The sequence below is a fragment of the Aquarana catesbeiana genome, linkage group LG05 (assembly GCF_042186555.1).
Source record: "Aquarana catesbeiana isolate 2022-GZ linkage group LG05, ASM4218655v1, whole genome shotgun sequence".
In the NCBI taxonomy this organism is placed as follows: domain Eukaryota; kingdom Metazoa; phylum Chordata; class Amphibia; order Anura; family Ranidae; genus Aquarana; species Aquarana catesbeiana.
The window spans coordinates 477,326,547-477,343,162 of NC_133328.1; the positions used below are offsets into that span (position 1 = coordinate 477,326,547).

General features: G+C 37.4%; 1 protein-coding gene across 7 annotated transcripts in view; it reads right to left on the reverse strand.

The window, feature by feature from the left end:
* The window catches only part of OSBPL1A (oxysterol binding protein like 1A), a 185,867-nt gene that overhangs the window by 93,707 nt on the left and 75,544 nt on the right, over positions 1-16,616 (reverse strand). For 4 of the 7 annotated variants that reach the window (XM_073631484.1, XM_073631486.1, XM_073631485.1 and 1 more), the window contains one exon: positions 10,229-10,335. In XM_073631484.1, coding sequence (XP_073487585.1) covers positions 10,229-10,335 — 107 coding nt within the window. Of the gene's footprint in view, positions 1-2,817; positions 3,028-8,134; positions 8,363-10,228; positions 10,336-16,616 lie in introns of those variants that run through there. The other 3 variants (XM_073631490.1, XM_073631489.1, XM_073631488.1) reach the window with 3 other exon arrangements.

Genomic DNA, 16,616 nt, shown 5'->3' on the forward strand with positions numbered 1-16,616 from the left:
AAAGAAAACTTTTTTTTCCCATTCTATAGAAGTTCTGCTGACAGCTTGTGATTTACTCTTTTCTTTTTTCTGTTTATAAGCTTTACTTAAATTCTGGTAACAGAGCCCGCCCTCAAAAAAAACCTCACTGCAATCAGCTTTTAATCCATTTCAGTAGAATCATTTCGATTTCTAATTAGATTCTTTGAGTTACAACAAACTGGTGATTTTTATTTGGAGTCCTGCTAGTGTACAATAAACCAAGTCCTTGTATTATTTGGCATTTTTTAATGCTAAATTTAGCTAGATTTGACCACTCTTAACATTTGCACAAAAACACAACAGAAATGATTACTGCATTATTGGCATATTATTATTTTGATTCATTGGAAATGTATTTCACATACTGCAAAGAAGGTTAACAGAAACATAGAAAAGTGACAGCAGAAAAAAGGACCAAGTGGCCAATCAAATCTGCCCCATTTTTTTAAAAATAAATTTATACACGTTTTTTGTATTTATTTTTCTAAAAAACTTTTTTGTCCAACTATAGATCTATGTACGAGTAGATTTTTCCTATATTCCTACTCTTTCTTATTTTCTTTTTCTAATATTTTAATATATAATATAATATAAATATAAAAATAAATAAATAAATAAAAGACACAGATCTTTAAAATGGCATAAAAAAGGAAATTAAATATAATAAGGCTATACATTTCACATGATTCCCAGCAATTGTGGAAAAACAAGTATATGCACACAATAATATTCTTATAATAATATCCTTATTCAGCCTCTATATATTAATACATATCTTTCATATTATATTATTTTTATTCAATGTATAAAATTATCGTCTTCAATGTTATATTACTAGTATTCTATCATGCCTCAAATTATAAATAAATATGATATAAAAATGAAAAGACATTTATAAATAAATATTTTTCAAATACTATGGCTCTATTGATAAATACCTATATTTTTTATTATTATAGTAGTAAATAAAATACCTTGCATTATATTATTGTTATTTGATCAATTATTCAAATACGCCTCAATTTAAAAATAAATAGGATATAAAAATACAGTGTTATTTTTATAAATTAATATCTTTAAAATACTATGCCTCTAGTTATAAATTCATATCTTTTTTTAACTATAGTAATAAATATCTTTCAAATACCATGCCTCTATTTTATTTATAAATATAAGATTTCATAAATTATATAAAAATATTATATTATTCATTTCATAAATAAAAATCTTTGAAATATGCCTCAATTTGGAAATAAATATGATATAAAAATAAAAACATTGTAAAATAAATCTCTTTAAAATACTATGCCTGTATTTATAAATTCATCTCTTTTCATAATTATAGTAAAAATTATAGTAATAAATACAAGTCAAATATAATGCCTCTATTTATATCCTAATATTGTTATTATATTTATTAATAAATATCTTTCAAATATCATGCCTCTATTTAGAAATAAAATGTGTTATATAATTATTTGATTTATAAATCATATTATTATATTATTCTTTTTATAAATTAAAATCTTTCAAATATGCCTCAATTAAAAAAAAAAAAATACATATATAAAAATAAAAGATATTGTTAGATTTATAAATAAATATCTTTAAAATACTACTGCCCCTATTTACAAATTCATATCTTTTTATAATTATAGTAGTGAATATCATGCCTCCATTTATAAATTAATATTGTTATAATTATTAATAAATATCATGCCTCCGTTTAGAAATGATATTATTTTATTGGATTTATAAATCATATTTATTATATTATTCTTTTTATAAATAAAAATCTTTCAAATATGCCTCAATTTAAAAATAAATATGATAATAAGAAATTGCAAAATAAATCTCTTTAAAATACTATGCCTCTATTTATAAATTCCTATCTTTTTTATAATTCTAGAAATAAATATCAAATATCATGCCTCCATTTATAAATTCGTATCTTTTCACAATTATAGTAATAAATATTAGTCAAATATCATGCCTCGCTTTATAAATATTATTATAATATTATATTTGTTAATAAACATTTCAAATATTATGCCTCCATTTATAAAATTAATATTGTTGAAATTATAGTTATAAATACATATCTTTCAAATATCATGCCTTTAGTTATATACACTGACATCCGTTTATTACCCCCAAAAAAACAAACAAAAAACAAACAAAAAACAAACAGTTTTTCCCTCCATTTCACATAAGCTCTGAGTGGGCAGTTTTGCTTATTTGCTCCTTGCTGTCACATCAATTGCTTATTGCAGTGAAGATAATAAAACAATACTCTCAATTTCTGCGTTCTGCTAAATGCTTAGCGCTGCAAGGTCAGAAGTGCATAGCTAGCACATGTGCCTGCAGAAAGTGGGTGTCCGCATCAGAGCTAATCCAAGGAGATCATCTCTAAAGCCCTTTACAATGCTACACACTGGACTCCAAGTATGGCCGATATTCAATGCAGCATGCTAGAACAGAGCTATATATCACCACTGTACAGTAATACATCCAACAATCTGGAATGCAAACTCACTACAAAACTGGATTTCAGTTTTGGAACCAAATGAAAAAATAAATATCACTTCTCTTTTCAGGATAAATGTAAAATAAATGCATGAACAGCAATTTTGAACTTTAGCCATGTCTCCGGTCAATGCACATCATAGCTAGAACATCTTCTTCACCCGAATAAACCGCAGCAGTACAGCATACAGCACTGGCATCTTTGCACTGCTCAGCACAACACATAAACCTCTGACCCGGTAAGCAGACACATTGATGTTTGTACTGTACCTTTGTGATGGGATCTTTCACTTTTTTCTGCTGAATTTCCCCTCCAGTACAGTTCTCACAGGCAGAATCCCATACACTGTTATCTGTGGGCTGGCTAGCTCCCTCCCTAATCCTCATAAAAATCCCTTGCACATAGCACAAGCTGCTGGATGAGAAAGTACCACAATGTTTTCCCTGCCAGCAAATCTTCGCATGTAAGCAAATCTGCACACAACTTCTATTGGCCCAGACTTTCTTCTCTAATTGGCCATTGTGTTTATTCCCTGTGTAGTACGCACATGCTGGTTCTGCTTCCTGCTATACTGGAGTACGCTATTTCATGCCTTTACAGCAAAATGAAAACCTATGCCAGGAAAGTTAAAGCACCCAAAAAAAAAAAAAACCTTAAATTTAAATTACAACAGCCTGCATGGAGCAATGTATTATGATTATGGCAGAGATACAAACATGCATCTGCAATTGTTAGGAACAGATATAAAAAAAAAAAAAAAACACACCACACACACACACACACACACACACACAACCTTAAATTCACCTGAATTTGCTTCATTTCTGCCTAAGTGAATCATAAAATGTGATACTCAGCCAAGGAATTAAAGTCGTATTTAAAGTCGTGCTCCAGGCAAACAGCTAAAGACACAAGTATGCGGTTTTCCGTAGGCAAGATGTAGCTATACTGTCTGGCAAGGTGGCTGAACACACAAGGGTGGCTAGACAAAATTTGGAAGGAACACACATTTATATTTTATTGGTATATAAACAGTTTGCCTCAAGTTGGTTGTATACTTCTGACATGAAATATGAACAAAGCATATCCTTCTAATGGTGTGTACTTGTCCCAATCCAGAGCATTGAGTGCAATTTCTGTCTGCTGCTGCATTCCTCTGCTCCGAAGTCACTTCAGAAAGGTTTTCCTGACACCGTGGGGTAAAAATGTGAGGGGGGGAGGGCAGAGATCCAGCACACAGCCTATGACTGACAGCCTCAGCTTTGTTCCTGTGTGGCGGGGGGGGGGGGGGGGGGGCGGCATGTCCCTACCTGCCAATCAACTCTCAGAGCTCTATTCATTGAGATATGCAAAATGTAACTTCAGCTCCCAGCCGCCCCCCCCCAGCTTTCTGAAGAATCAGGCAAGCTGTATAAACTCGGGACTTTAAACTGCTGTAGAGAAGAGACGGTTGCTGATAAACAGGTACAACTTATCTAGGAGGATTTGATTAACCTCTGTGTATCACCAAAAACCAGTCGCTTCACTGGGTATATGTAAGGGTTTACATCCGCTTTACAAATACCCTCTTGGGTAAACATACCACTGTTTGCAGACCTTTAGTTCAGTTACATTAATATTTTAGCTTACCCTGCTCCTACCTTCCAGGTTTTATATTAACCTTTCCCTGTTCCAATGAGATATTGCTGCCCTGACCATCTGGCTGCTTGTCAAAAATCTTCCTGATCCAGTCCATGCATTCACACGAAAGACTCATTCATTCCAATGTACTTTCCACTTCCCTACTCAGAAGTCCACAGAAATGAATAGGATTGAAGAACACGTGTGGGGTCATGCTGAGAAAATAACTGACAAGCAGCCAGGTGCTTTAGGCAGCATATACAGCCGTGCCCAAAAGTTTTGAGAATGACACAAATATTAATTTTCACATTTCTATTGCTTCAGTAGTTTTAGATGTTTTTGTCAGATGTTACTATGGTATACTGAAGTATAATTACAAGCATTTCATAAGTGTCAAAGTCTTTTATTGACAATAACATGAAGTTTATGCAAAGAGTCAATATTTTCAGTGTTGACCCTTCTTTTTCCAGACCTCTGCAATTATCCCTGGGATGCTATCAAATCAACTTCTGGGCCACATCCTGACTGATGGCAGCCCATTCTTGCATAATCCGTGTTTGGCGTTTGTCAGAATTTGGAGGGGTGTTTTTGTTTACCCGCCTCTTGAGGAACCCAAAATTTTGATGTTTTGTTCCCCAAGCCACTCCTTATGGCAAGGTGCTCCATCACGGTGGAAAAGGCATTGTTCTTCACCAAACTGTTCTTGGATGGTTGGGAGAAGTTGCTCTCAAAAGGATGTCTTTGTACTATTCTTTATTCATGGCTGTGTTCTTAGGCAAAACTGTGAGTGAGCCCACTCCCTTGGTTGAGAAGCATCCCCACACATGAATGGTCTAAGGATGCTTCACTGTTTCTTCTCCTAACAAGGTATTTTCTAGATGCCCCAAACAATCAGAAAGGAGATTCATCAGAGAAAATGACTTTACCCCAGTCCTCAGCAGTCCAATCCCATATATCGTGTGTCCCTGATGTTTTTCCTGGAGAGAAGTGGCTTGCTGCCCTTCTTGACACCAGGCCATCCTCCAAAAGTCTTCTTCTCACTGTGTGCAGATGCACTCACACCTGCCTGCTGCCATTCCTGAGCAAGCTCTGCACTGGTGGTGCCCTGATCCCTTTGACCTTTGAACACAAGCGCAACATGACACTTCATGCGGTGAGAGACAGTTTCTCTATGTTTCTCTGTGTATCTAACATCTTACACCTCCCTTTTCTATATCTAATGAATAAAGGGACAGGGGATTATAACGGTGTTAAAGTAAGAGGTATGGAAATGAGAAGAAGATATAAAATTACAAATATTTTATTTCACAATAAATACATAGAAAGAACAATAAAATAATTAGCAACCAAAAAGCATAAATATTGCGTGTGACCCAAATGCAGAAGGGTGGGCCAGATGGAGAAGGCCTTTGAAGTAAGGGCTCGGTTTCCTACATGTTTCGCCAAGACATTGGCTTCCTCAGGGAACAAGAGCTCTAATGCAATATCAAAAAATCTATACATTGGGATACAAAAAAACATCATGTAAATAAACAGGAACGCCAGAATAAGGACAGTTATAAATGTTGCTAGATGTTGGAATATTATGGCTGGACACTAGTGTTGTTCTTTCTATGTATTTATTGTGAAATAAAATATTTGTAATTTTATATCTCCTTCGCATTTCCATACCTTTTACTTTAGCACCGTTATAATCCCCTATCCCTTTATTCATTAGTTATTCAATTACTTTGGGATGAGGTGCCGTATCTAATACAACCATCTAGCCACACCTGCATCTTTTCCCTTTTCTATATATTTTTTACGTAATAAATATATATATATATATAAAAAAATATACAAATATACACGCACACACATAATTATATATATATATATATATATATATATATATATATATATATATATATATATATATATATATATATATATATATAATGTGTGTGTGTGTATATATATATATATACACACACACACACACACACACACACACACATACACATACATATTATATATACACACACACATACACGCACATTGCTTATACTTCTTATATTCTTTTTATGTTTCTACTTTGTTGCTTCAATGATCATTATCAATGAATTATTTATGGTTTTTATAGACACTGTATCCTTTACCATTTCAAAGTGTACATATGTGATTTTTATCCATCATATTAATTCAAATTCATTATACGTCTCTTGTCTGTATTGTGTTGCATAGACTTGCCATGTGCTCCATACTATATATATTTTTGATCTTTGATCCACCTAGAACGTTTGAACGTGGACTGGTAAGGAGCTTAGAATAATTAAATTATTCATCACAGGCTATACCTCCCAACTAGCCACTCCTTATGTACACATGCTGACCTACCGGCTTATACAGACTGTGCTCAGGCTCTGATGAAGAGGTTATCCTCGAAACGCATCAGCCGTTTTTAAACACTTGCCTTAAACATGGGCATATGTTACTTTTAACCTATTTTTAACTTTTTTTGCATATTTTGTTACCAGTTTGTATGAAACGTAGTATCATCTATTTGTTTGCATTTCATTATATATGAATACATTCAACATTCTTTGATGTTAGCGGTTGATCACGCGCCCTCCATCCACCCTTCTTCACATAGTCTTCCTCTGACCACCCCGGGGTCAGTTGGGGCAGCGGGACACGCAACAACATTCCTTCCAGTTCTTCTACTGTCTACAGTACTACCTATTTACACCTAATACGCCTTCACAAGCGCAGGAGTAATTCTTCCTTTTTTGGCCATATTTTGCAGGTGCCCTGATCCCACAGCCGAATTAACTGTAGTCCTTGCGCTTGCTGGACTTTTTTGGGCGCCCTAAAGCCTTCTTCACAAATGCAATGGAAATGTTTTTTTATGGGATTGGTTCATTTTCATTGCAAAGAGGGACTTTGCAATTCATCTGATCACTCTTCATGACATTCTGGAGTATATTCAAATTGCCATCATAACAACTGAGGCAGTAGACTTTGTGAAAATTAATATTTGTGTCATTCTCAAAACTTTTGGCCATGGCAGTACTAACCTGTCCCTGTTCCAGTTAAACACTAATGGTTGCCATAGACCGAATGATTTTATATACTGTATGATTGTATTGCCAATAGATTTACTAACAAGGAGAAAAATATGATCAGAAGATTCAAAAGAAAGTTCAATGCACCATACACTTAATGATCTATCAACTTTTCCAATTTTTGGATTCTCTGTCTAGATCAATCAGAATAATTTCAAGGAACCCAATGACACAGTATGTGTTTTTTTGATCATTCATAGATGCGATAAATGTAGCTGCATTGTTACTAAACACAGTAACCTGCATTCACTATATCTGGTCTCCCACAGTACACAGAACATGGAAATGTAATAGTTTCAGTAAATATAAACTGCTAAATACCTTTACTCATCATTAGTATATAGCAATTTTGTGTCTTCTATCAGTGTTTGGTTAAAGCTTGGAGGCTGCATGACCCCTGACCCTCTGTCTGGACAGTACTGATTGGCCCTGTGCTGACCACATGCATCCTCCCAAGAAAAAAAACTCTATAAATACACACCAAACTAGCATGTGCAGCTTGCCCCCAAAGCTCTGTACCATCAGGGGATTGTTTGGGGACAGTGGAAGAAGGGGAGGATCATAGCAGACAGGATCAAACAGCATTTTTACAAAATGCAGAGGAATAACCCCTTAGGTTCCACAGTATATAATAAGCATGATTTACTGCATTTACAGTCTGAACTTACCGTTGTGGGTTTAGTAACACTTTAAGCATTTAACGCTTTACAAAGGTTTAAAACCTACACTTAAAAAGAGGACACTGCAACTAAATAACAAGCTCTGCTTATCTATCGAGGATCCTTCCTATCTTAACTAGCTGCACAAAAAATGTGAAGGAAAATAAATAAATAATGAGAGCGAAAAAAGTGAATGTACTTGCCTTTACCTCTGTGGCATGGCACCTAAGTAGGGGTGATGTTACAGTCCCTCCAGTGAGATCCATCAATAATTCCTTCATGTCCTTGCTGATATTTCAGTTATAGGTTGATGGCGACGGGCTAAATCGCCTACTAGCTCAATATCTGTCGAGGATGCAATTTCTCCCTCTGCCTCCTCAACTATAGAAATTCTCACATCCCGCAGCAGTCTTATTCTATCTGCTACTCTTTGTTTTGCTTCACAATTCATTTGTATTATAAAATAATGATTCACTAGCAAGATTGAGATCCTTTTGTAATAGCCATGACAATAAGGTATACATGTGAGCTCTCAGTTCTCGCCTGCCAAGAGCGAGGTTTTGTGCAGATGATGTAATCATCAATCCAGTGGGACTTCTGTGTTTAAAAGCCATTGTATCCAAGCCACAGTGTGTACTAAGGTGTTTATGACTCACTTTGTAAAAGAAGAGGGTCAGTCCTTTCTTCTGGTGAGCCTTTTATACATAATGGTGGTGGGTTTAAAGACACAGTAGGTTTATGTGAAACACGATTTTGGCTCACTTATTTGTTAATCAGGTCATGCACATCTGGTGTGAGTATTTTTGTGGCACCCACTTGATTTAAAGCAAGCTGAAGAGGTCCTGATGTGGATGCGGAAGAACTGGTAGAAAGGCATTTATGTGGAATGTAAATTCTGAATCAGAGATACTAACGAATCCTCTCAATCCTCCAAAGCATAAAGGAGGAGAATAAGTGAGGTGGAAATCTGGTGCAAGACCCATGCGAGAGGTAAGGAGGAGGTGGATAAAAGATCTGGTATACCCATCCTTTTGGAGAAAAGCCTTTTTTTGACCTACCTGTAAATCAAGGGATCAATACATTCTGGTTGTGGACACGTTGAACACTTTGGTGGAGATACTGGAGGCTTTTAACTTATTGAATTTTTTTCCTCACGGATTACACTATTGAATCCTAATTCACAGTTTTCAGAAGAGACTTTTTAATTTACGTAGTGGCCCTAATTTTATTTTGAGGATTTATTATTTGTTACATGCATTGAAAAAAAGGTATAGGAGCTAGCGCTGATATTGATTTATGGCATAAATTTACTCTGGACTGTGTGAGCAAGAATAAATGTTAAGCCTAACTTTCTTGCAAAGTATTTTAAACTAAAGTTGAATTATGACAATACGTTATATCTTTCCTTCTGGAGTAATGCATACCACAACTGCAAACCTACACGTCCAAAGCATTATTCATATAGCTTAGCAAAGGTAGAGTTATACATTCATAAAAGTTCTTTCCCTCGGGTTTAGTCACACAATTCGAACCAATACTGAACTTGTAACACGTTTCATCATTAAAGTGGTTGCAAACCCCTGAAATTAAAAATGAACTAAGCATATCCTTCTATAATGTGCACTTGCCTCATCCCTTCAGTCTGCTCTTTCATTTTTCTGTTATCTGACATTTTTACCAACAAGCAATCCCAGGAGATAGTCCAGCCCACAGCAGGTGATTGATAACCTTAAGCTGTGCATGCTTCCCTATGGGACTATGTAAAAGGGAGGGGTGTCCTTTCCCTTCCCCCGGGTCTCAGATTACACTCAGTTCCCTGTTCTATGCTGTGCGTGACATCAGATACCGCCCTCTGCCTGCTGGAGCTGAGAAATGTTGTGTAAACTCTGTATTTTAGAAGGCTGGAGAGGAGAAAGGACAGCAGATAAATAGGTAAGTTATGTAGGAGAACTTTTTTCATCTGACCTGAGGCTTGTCACTTCACTGGGTATATGTAAGGGTTTACAACCACTTTAACAGATGAATAGGGCTACAGGAGAAATTATTATTCACCTCTTAAAGCCTGGAATGCTTTTGAGACAGGAAAACTGTCTAGTCCCTTTGAGTTTATCATTCAGACAGAACATTTTACACAACACAGTAAATGTAAGCTTTTAAACAAGAACGCCTACACCACACAAACTTAGCTGCACAATTACCTGTTACATTAATAAAACTGCAGAGTAATCTTCAACCATTTGACCTCCAGACATTGCTAGTGACCATACCCTGAAAGGTTTTTTAGGAGTCTTACAAACCTTATCATGTTTGGTAAAAAGATGAAGACAGCTGGTCAAAGCTGTGCATGTTTCCTGGGATGCATCAGATACTTTCTTGACTTGCTGCAGAACATCAGGGTCAGCATCTAGAAAACAGCAAGCATACATATACATTACTAGGATTATTAGGAGAGTTTCTTAGGCAGACAATATGATGAAGAGAACATTCCACAAGGTAAAAGGAAGACATGGATCACAAACATATCAAACACTAATGTAGAAACAAGCAAGCAATCGTTTGGAAGCCAGTGTATACTATACTTGACGCCATTTCCGTTATCATGGACATCACTTCCGGTCCTGTGGAACGCACGCCAGGAAAGGCGTTTTTACACCCACAGCTCCATTTTGAGGGTTGTTTGTAATCATACTTGTTGTAAGTACCCACTCCCTTCTTTACTAAAACCTTTTTAAATGGTACTTCACTATCAGTTTCCTTCTATTTTTACTTCAGGGTACCTGCTGTGTTCTGGCTGAGAAACTCTTTAAAGGATCTCCGGACCTGAAGTCATATCATCTCATCCGCCATCCCAGGATTCTTTACCAAGCTTTAAATGACCCATCAGACTGAAAAGCTGTGGGTCGTTGTGATCTGGTGAGTGGGGATAAATGAGGGCGTGATGTACACCTGAATTTCTCTGAAGCACTTTATATTTACTTCACTGTGGATTGGAGCACCTTTAGTAAATTTATTTGGACTTTATTTCCACTTATTGTATTTTGGACTTTCTTTTGGTCAACAAATTTTCACTTGTTGTTTGCGAGCGCTATATTTATTGTTATATGTTTTTTCAAGTGATTAGCACTTTGTGTATAGCAGCTGCAATTTTTCATAATTTTTATTGTTTTTTGTTGTTTGATACACCACTAGCGCGAGCGTATACATTTAGTATATATATTTTCACTGCATACTACCCTACTGCTACAAGTTTTCTGCAGAAAGCTTAGAGTTTAAGTGATACACTTCATTGTCTAACTTAAAGTGTTACTAAACCCAGACCAATGCAGTCACTATATCTGGTCTCCCACAGTACATGGAAATGCGGCAATTATTTTAGTAAATATAAAACTGCTAAATTCCTTTTCAAATCAGCAATATATACTGTAGCGGTCTTGTGACTTCTATCCGTTCCTGGTGAAGCTTGCAGGAGGAGTTTTCATATTACACTGAGCTGTCCTATGAGGCTGCAGGGCTCCTGCCCCTCTTTCTGGACATGTCTGGACAGTGCTGATTGGCCCTGTGCTGATCACATGCACTCTCCCAAGAAAAAAAAAAATCCTCTCTAGCAACACACACCAAACTGAGCATGTGCAGCTTGACTCCAAAGGCTGTCTTATCTGGACTTGTCCAGGGGGACAGTGCAGGGAGGGGAGGATCTGTGCATACAGGATCAAGCAGCATTTTTACACAATGCAAAGAATTAACCCCTTAGGTTTGAATGTGAGTACAACAAGCATGCTTTACTGTATATACAGACTGATTTTATTGTTGTGGGTTTAGTAACACTTTAACGTGGAACTATGCTCACCTACTCTCCAGTACGTCAGTGTCCCAGAGCTCCCAGCTCCTCCTCGGCCGGTCTGCTTCCAGGTATCAATCTCCGGCTGTTTTCATTGACTAGGCAGAGATGATGTCACTCATGCACATGTTCAAGAGTTCATTCATCTCGGCATTGCCAAAATCATACACTGAGCTGTGCGTGTGAAGCTCAGTATACAGTGCGGACAGGTAGGTAAGAAACGTTAATGCAGGAGGAGAGACATAACTGTCAGGTTTTTTTTTTTGCTACCTGAGTGAAAGTAGAAGAAAAGCCCAAATTTTGGGTTTTCCCCAGAAATTGATAGGGGTTTATAACCCTTCCTTGCCCTATGCAAAATGAAAATAAAAACATTTTTGCGTAAAGTTCTACTTTAAACTTCAAACTTTCTGCATTAATCAACGAATGGCTAACACAGTTTAATACTCTACTACTGCTTCCAATTCTCTAAAAAAGTTAAAAACAAAACAAAAGCTCAAGCATACACAGCAACTGTAAAAGAACACCACACTTAGGCCTTATGCACACGAACACCAAAAACACAAAAGATATATCATTATTCAGGGAAATTGAAATGCCCCATGTGGTTAGGGTAAAATAGTTTGGAATGTGTATGCAACTAAATGTGGTCTAGTAGCTAAAAACATTGTATACATATAAATGTGTGCACTTTACACACATTTTTTTACCCTGCATCTTTCTGCCAGCTTCTGGCAAAAAGATCTGGTATTTAAAGGAGTATTTAATTAAGCCCATGTGCATGAGCCCTTAGTTGTAGTTTTATACCATTCTAAACACATTCTACATACTATGCAAAAACTGTCCTAACACCTTCTTAATCAAAGCATGCTTAGTAAAAATATATTCTCTTAAAGAGACCTGATCAGCAAAGTGAAAAAGTTCTCGTGAAGGAACTACCCCTCATCCACTGATACCTACCCATCTCCATGGCTCTATTTCTACAGCCAAGAGTTTAAACATTTTGTTTCTTTCATTTTGGCTGGGATTGCTCCTAAATTTCAAACTGCTGTAATCTATTTTCACAATTCTTTTACTGCACTAAAAAAGGTCCTGTTCACATCATACTGCATTTTTTCAATGGGCCCCAGTGCAGCAAAGACAATTCCTACAGTATTTTTTTTCAGCACAGTGCAACTTACATTGTGTGCTACACTGCAGTTCAGGGGTGTATATGTGCCGGGTTGCAAAGCAGATACACCTTGGGGGCGATTTACTTAAACTGGAGTGTGCAAAACCTCATGCAGCTCTGCATACAAACCAATCAGCTGCAGTACAACACAATCTACCATGTGCATTGGGTATGAACGGCCCCTTAAAAACATTTATATTCCCCATTTCAGTGTTTTCTAAATGGTCAGGTTAGATCAGGCAACAATTTTAAGAGTAAAATGACTGTCAAGAAAAATTATTTTGTTATCCTTTATGAATAAGCCCCTCGTTTGCCAACGTATATATTTCCACACTAGTATTCTGTTAAAACCGATTCAACAAGCCAAGTACTTTTGTAAGTTAATCAAATAAAAGGTTTATCCTTAGAGGATTAGGATAGATTTCTCTGCTTAAAGATTGAGGTCATCAATTCACAACATAGTAAAGCTACTTTTCAGCCAAGCTGTACAGGTCTGTCTTAGTGTCTGTCCCCAAAATGACCAGCAGTCCATCTAAAGTCTAAAAACTTTGCACCAAAGCATGGAAAACACAAAGAATATGAATATTTCTTTATTCACCTTCACTTGTGAGTGTATCGATTTTATTCTTTTATATTCAATAAAAAAGGCGTCATTGCACCATGAGCCTGTTTATTTTTGTTTTTGCAGCTATCAATTCCCGTTGATCACTGAGCTGCAAGGAATATGGTGCTGACCAGATTGCTTCAGATTAAGCATTCTCATTAAAGGATTCTGTGGTTAGTGTTTTATCACTTGGGACTGGACAAATTTTAGCGCAAAGACTATTTTTGTTTTTATTTTCTGCCATGAAAATGCAAAGCTTAAAGACAGATTGTGACGGCCTATTTTCCTTTTTCTGACCAGTTTAACATTTGTGCACACGTTCACAACTAGAAGCAAAAGGCAAAATGTGTCCTTTGCATCAATGTGTAAAGTTTTATGCTTTTTAATGTTTTACAATTGCATTTTATTTATAGTTTTTACAGAAAGTTTGGAGTTTAGGTGATAACTCAAGTTATGCAATAAAGGGTGTAAAAAGCCAAACTTTTGTATTAATCGATTGTTAATGCGGTACTAAACTCCACTATTGCTTATGATGTTTAGGGCTCATTCACACAAGCACTCAGCCCCATACAACTTTTAAGCACTTTGCTTACTTTTCTGTTCTAATGCTGAGCGCCATGCAGCAAGCCCATATTAGTGAATGGACATGTATCAGCAGTAGACTCACTTATGCAGCTAAATTTTATAGGTATGAAGGGACAGGTGCACCCCCCCAGGCTGGTGCTGGCGAGGGACTGGGACCATTGAAGGAAGGCAAGTTTAGCTCTGCTTTAACCCTATGGTCACAGGATATTCTTTTATTCTCTAACATCTGCCTTGTAATAGCAATACAACCAATAGTTATTTTAACAATCCAATAGAAGACTATTTGAAAAATCTCCTTTCATTTGGTGAGTTCTGCCTGTCTGTTGGCCATCTCTTTCCACAACTTCCTGGATTCCCTGCATGCTTTGCAGCTTCACCTCTGCTGTAGATCCCATGGTACTTGTGTCTGCAAGCAGTGATTCTTGTACTGACTTCTTTCAGTAACTCGGTAGTTCAGAAGGCAGGCTCTGAATTCTGCAACAGAGCATAGTGAATATGATTTACAGAATTTAGGGAAGTAAATGTGCAGGGATCTTCACAAAGTAAGTTTACAAACTTAAAGGTCATTCAGATTAATAGGAGTAAGCTAGAAATAATTGAAATACAAAATGTATATTGTTATATACATGGGTTTTAAATTTTTATCATAGACATGCTTTAACCATTTAAGGACCGGAAGGATTTGCCCCCTTAATGACCAGGCCATGTTATGCAATACGGCACTGAATTGCTTTAACTGACAATTGCGCGGTCGTGCGACCTTGTACCCAAACAAAATTGATGTCCTTTTTACCCACAAATAGAGCTTTCTTTTGGTGGTATTTGATCACCTCTGCGGTTTTATTGTTACCCAATTTTTTTTTTTTTACTTTCTGCTATAATACATATCCCAAAAAAATAAATAAATAAATAAATTGCAATAGGCATATACTGATTGGTTTGTGCAAAAGTTATCACGTCTACAAACTTTGGGATAGATTTTGGGACTTTTAATTTTTTTTTAGTTTTTACTGGCAGTGATGGCGATATGTGATTTTTAGTGAGACTGCAACATTGTGGTGGACAAATCTGACCCAAATTACACTTTTTGGGAACCAGTGACATTATTGCATTGATCAGTGCTATAACAATCCACTGATCAATATATAAATGACAATGGCAGGGAAGAGGTTAACACTAGGGGCGATCAAGGGGTTAAATATGTTCCCTCAGCGTCTTCTAACTGTAGGTGAGATTGGCTGCCTGGGACATGACAGATCACTGACAGATCCCCGTTCTGCCTCTGTGTACAGCGATTGAAGGCGACCAGCAGACATAGAGTTCGCCGGACCCGTGGGCACGCTCCTGCAGCACGTGCCCCCAGCTGCAATTGCCCACAATCTCACATGCACAGGCCGACGTACAGGTACATCAGTTCATGCAGGAAAGCCAACCTGCCGCAGTTTAAGTGCAGCAGCTGGTCAGCGAGTGGGGAATACATATTAATATAATAATAATAATTAATAGGGAAAACATATTACGAAAACATCCTCAAGAACCAGAAAAAAAATTTCTCAGTGGGTGGCTGTCTGCCACCTCCCACCTGATATCCCCCAAAAAATCAAAGAAGCTGGGTGGAAAATGGTTGGCCAAAAAACAGCTACACCCATTTAGAAGTAGCTTCTGCTCAGACATTTTGACAGCCGGCGAGGCTAGTTATCAAAATACAACATCTGTAGTGTAAAATTCATTCATGATGCTGTATAGGGCGCATGGGTATAGCATAAGGGGTTGCAGGGGTCACAATTGCAACCCCGCCCCTAGCTTACACCCCTCTGTTCTTATTGGCTGGGGAGAAGCTGTAAACCATTTCCTCAATGGAGAAAAGCACGAGGTGAGAACAGCCCACGATGAAGTGTCTGTGCTGTGTGCTGGCAACATGGAATGGTAACCGACCTCAGCGAGGCAAGAGGAGGAAAGTGCCGTCCTGTAGCCACGATGGTGACTGGTGAGGTATGACACTGCTCAGTGTCTCCTAGTCACCAGCTGGGATTCTCTTAACCCCCCCACCTGGGGATGTCTACTTACCCCACTTCCCTGACAACTGGGGAAAAGACACCTCCGGGAGGTGACCTTCCCCCAACACCTGCCAACACTGACAGAGAAACCTTCAGAAATTGCTAAAACAAATCCCTTAACACCTCAGGGGCCCCTGAAGGGCTGCAGACTCCAGATTTTGTGTCACATGGCTTTGCCCTCTCTAAGTTGCCCCCCCAAAGCCCCCTGACCACCCCCTCCACCCTGCATGCTATGCCTGGCTACTGAGCTTATTTCCCATTACAGCACTCTATACTGTTCCTCCTCCGCAGGGCTGAAGTCAGATTCCTTTACAACACAGCCAGTCAGCCACGATCTGCACAGGGTGTATCTCCCTAGTGCAACTACACTGCCATTCAGACCAGAGAATTTCACAGGTCAGGACGGCAGCATAAAAGCCAGATACACCCTGTG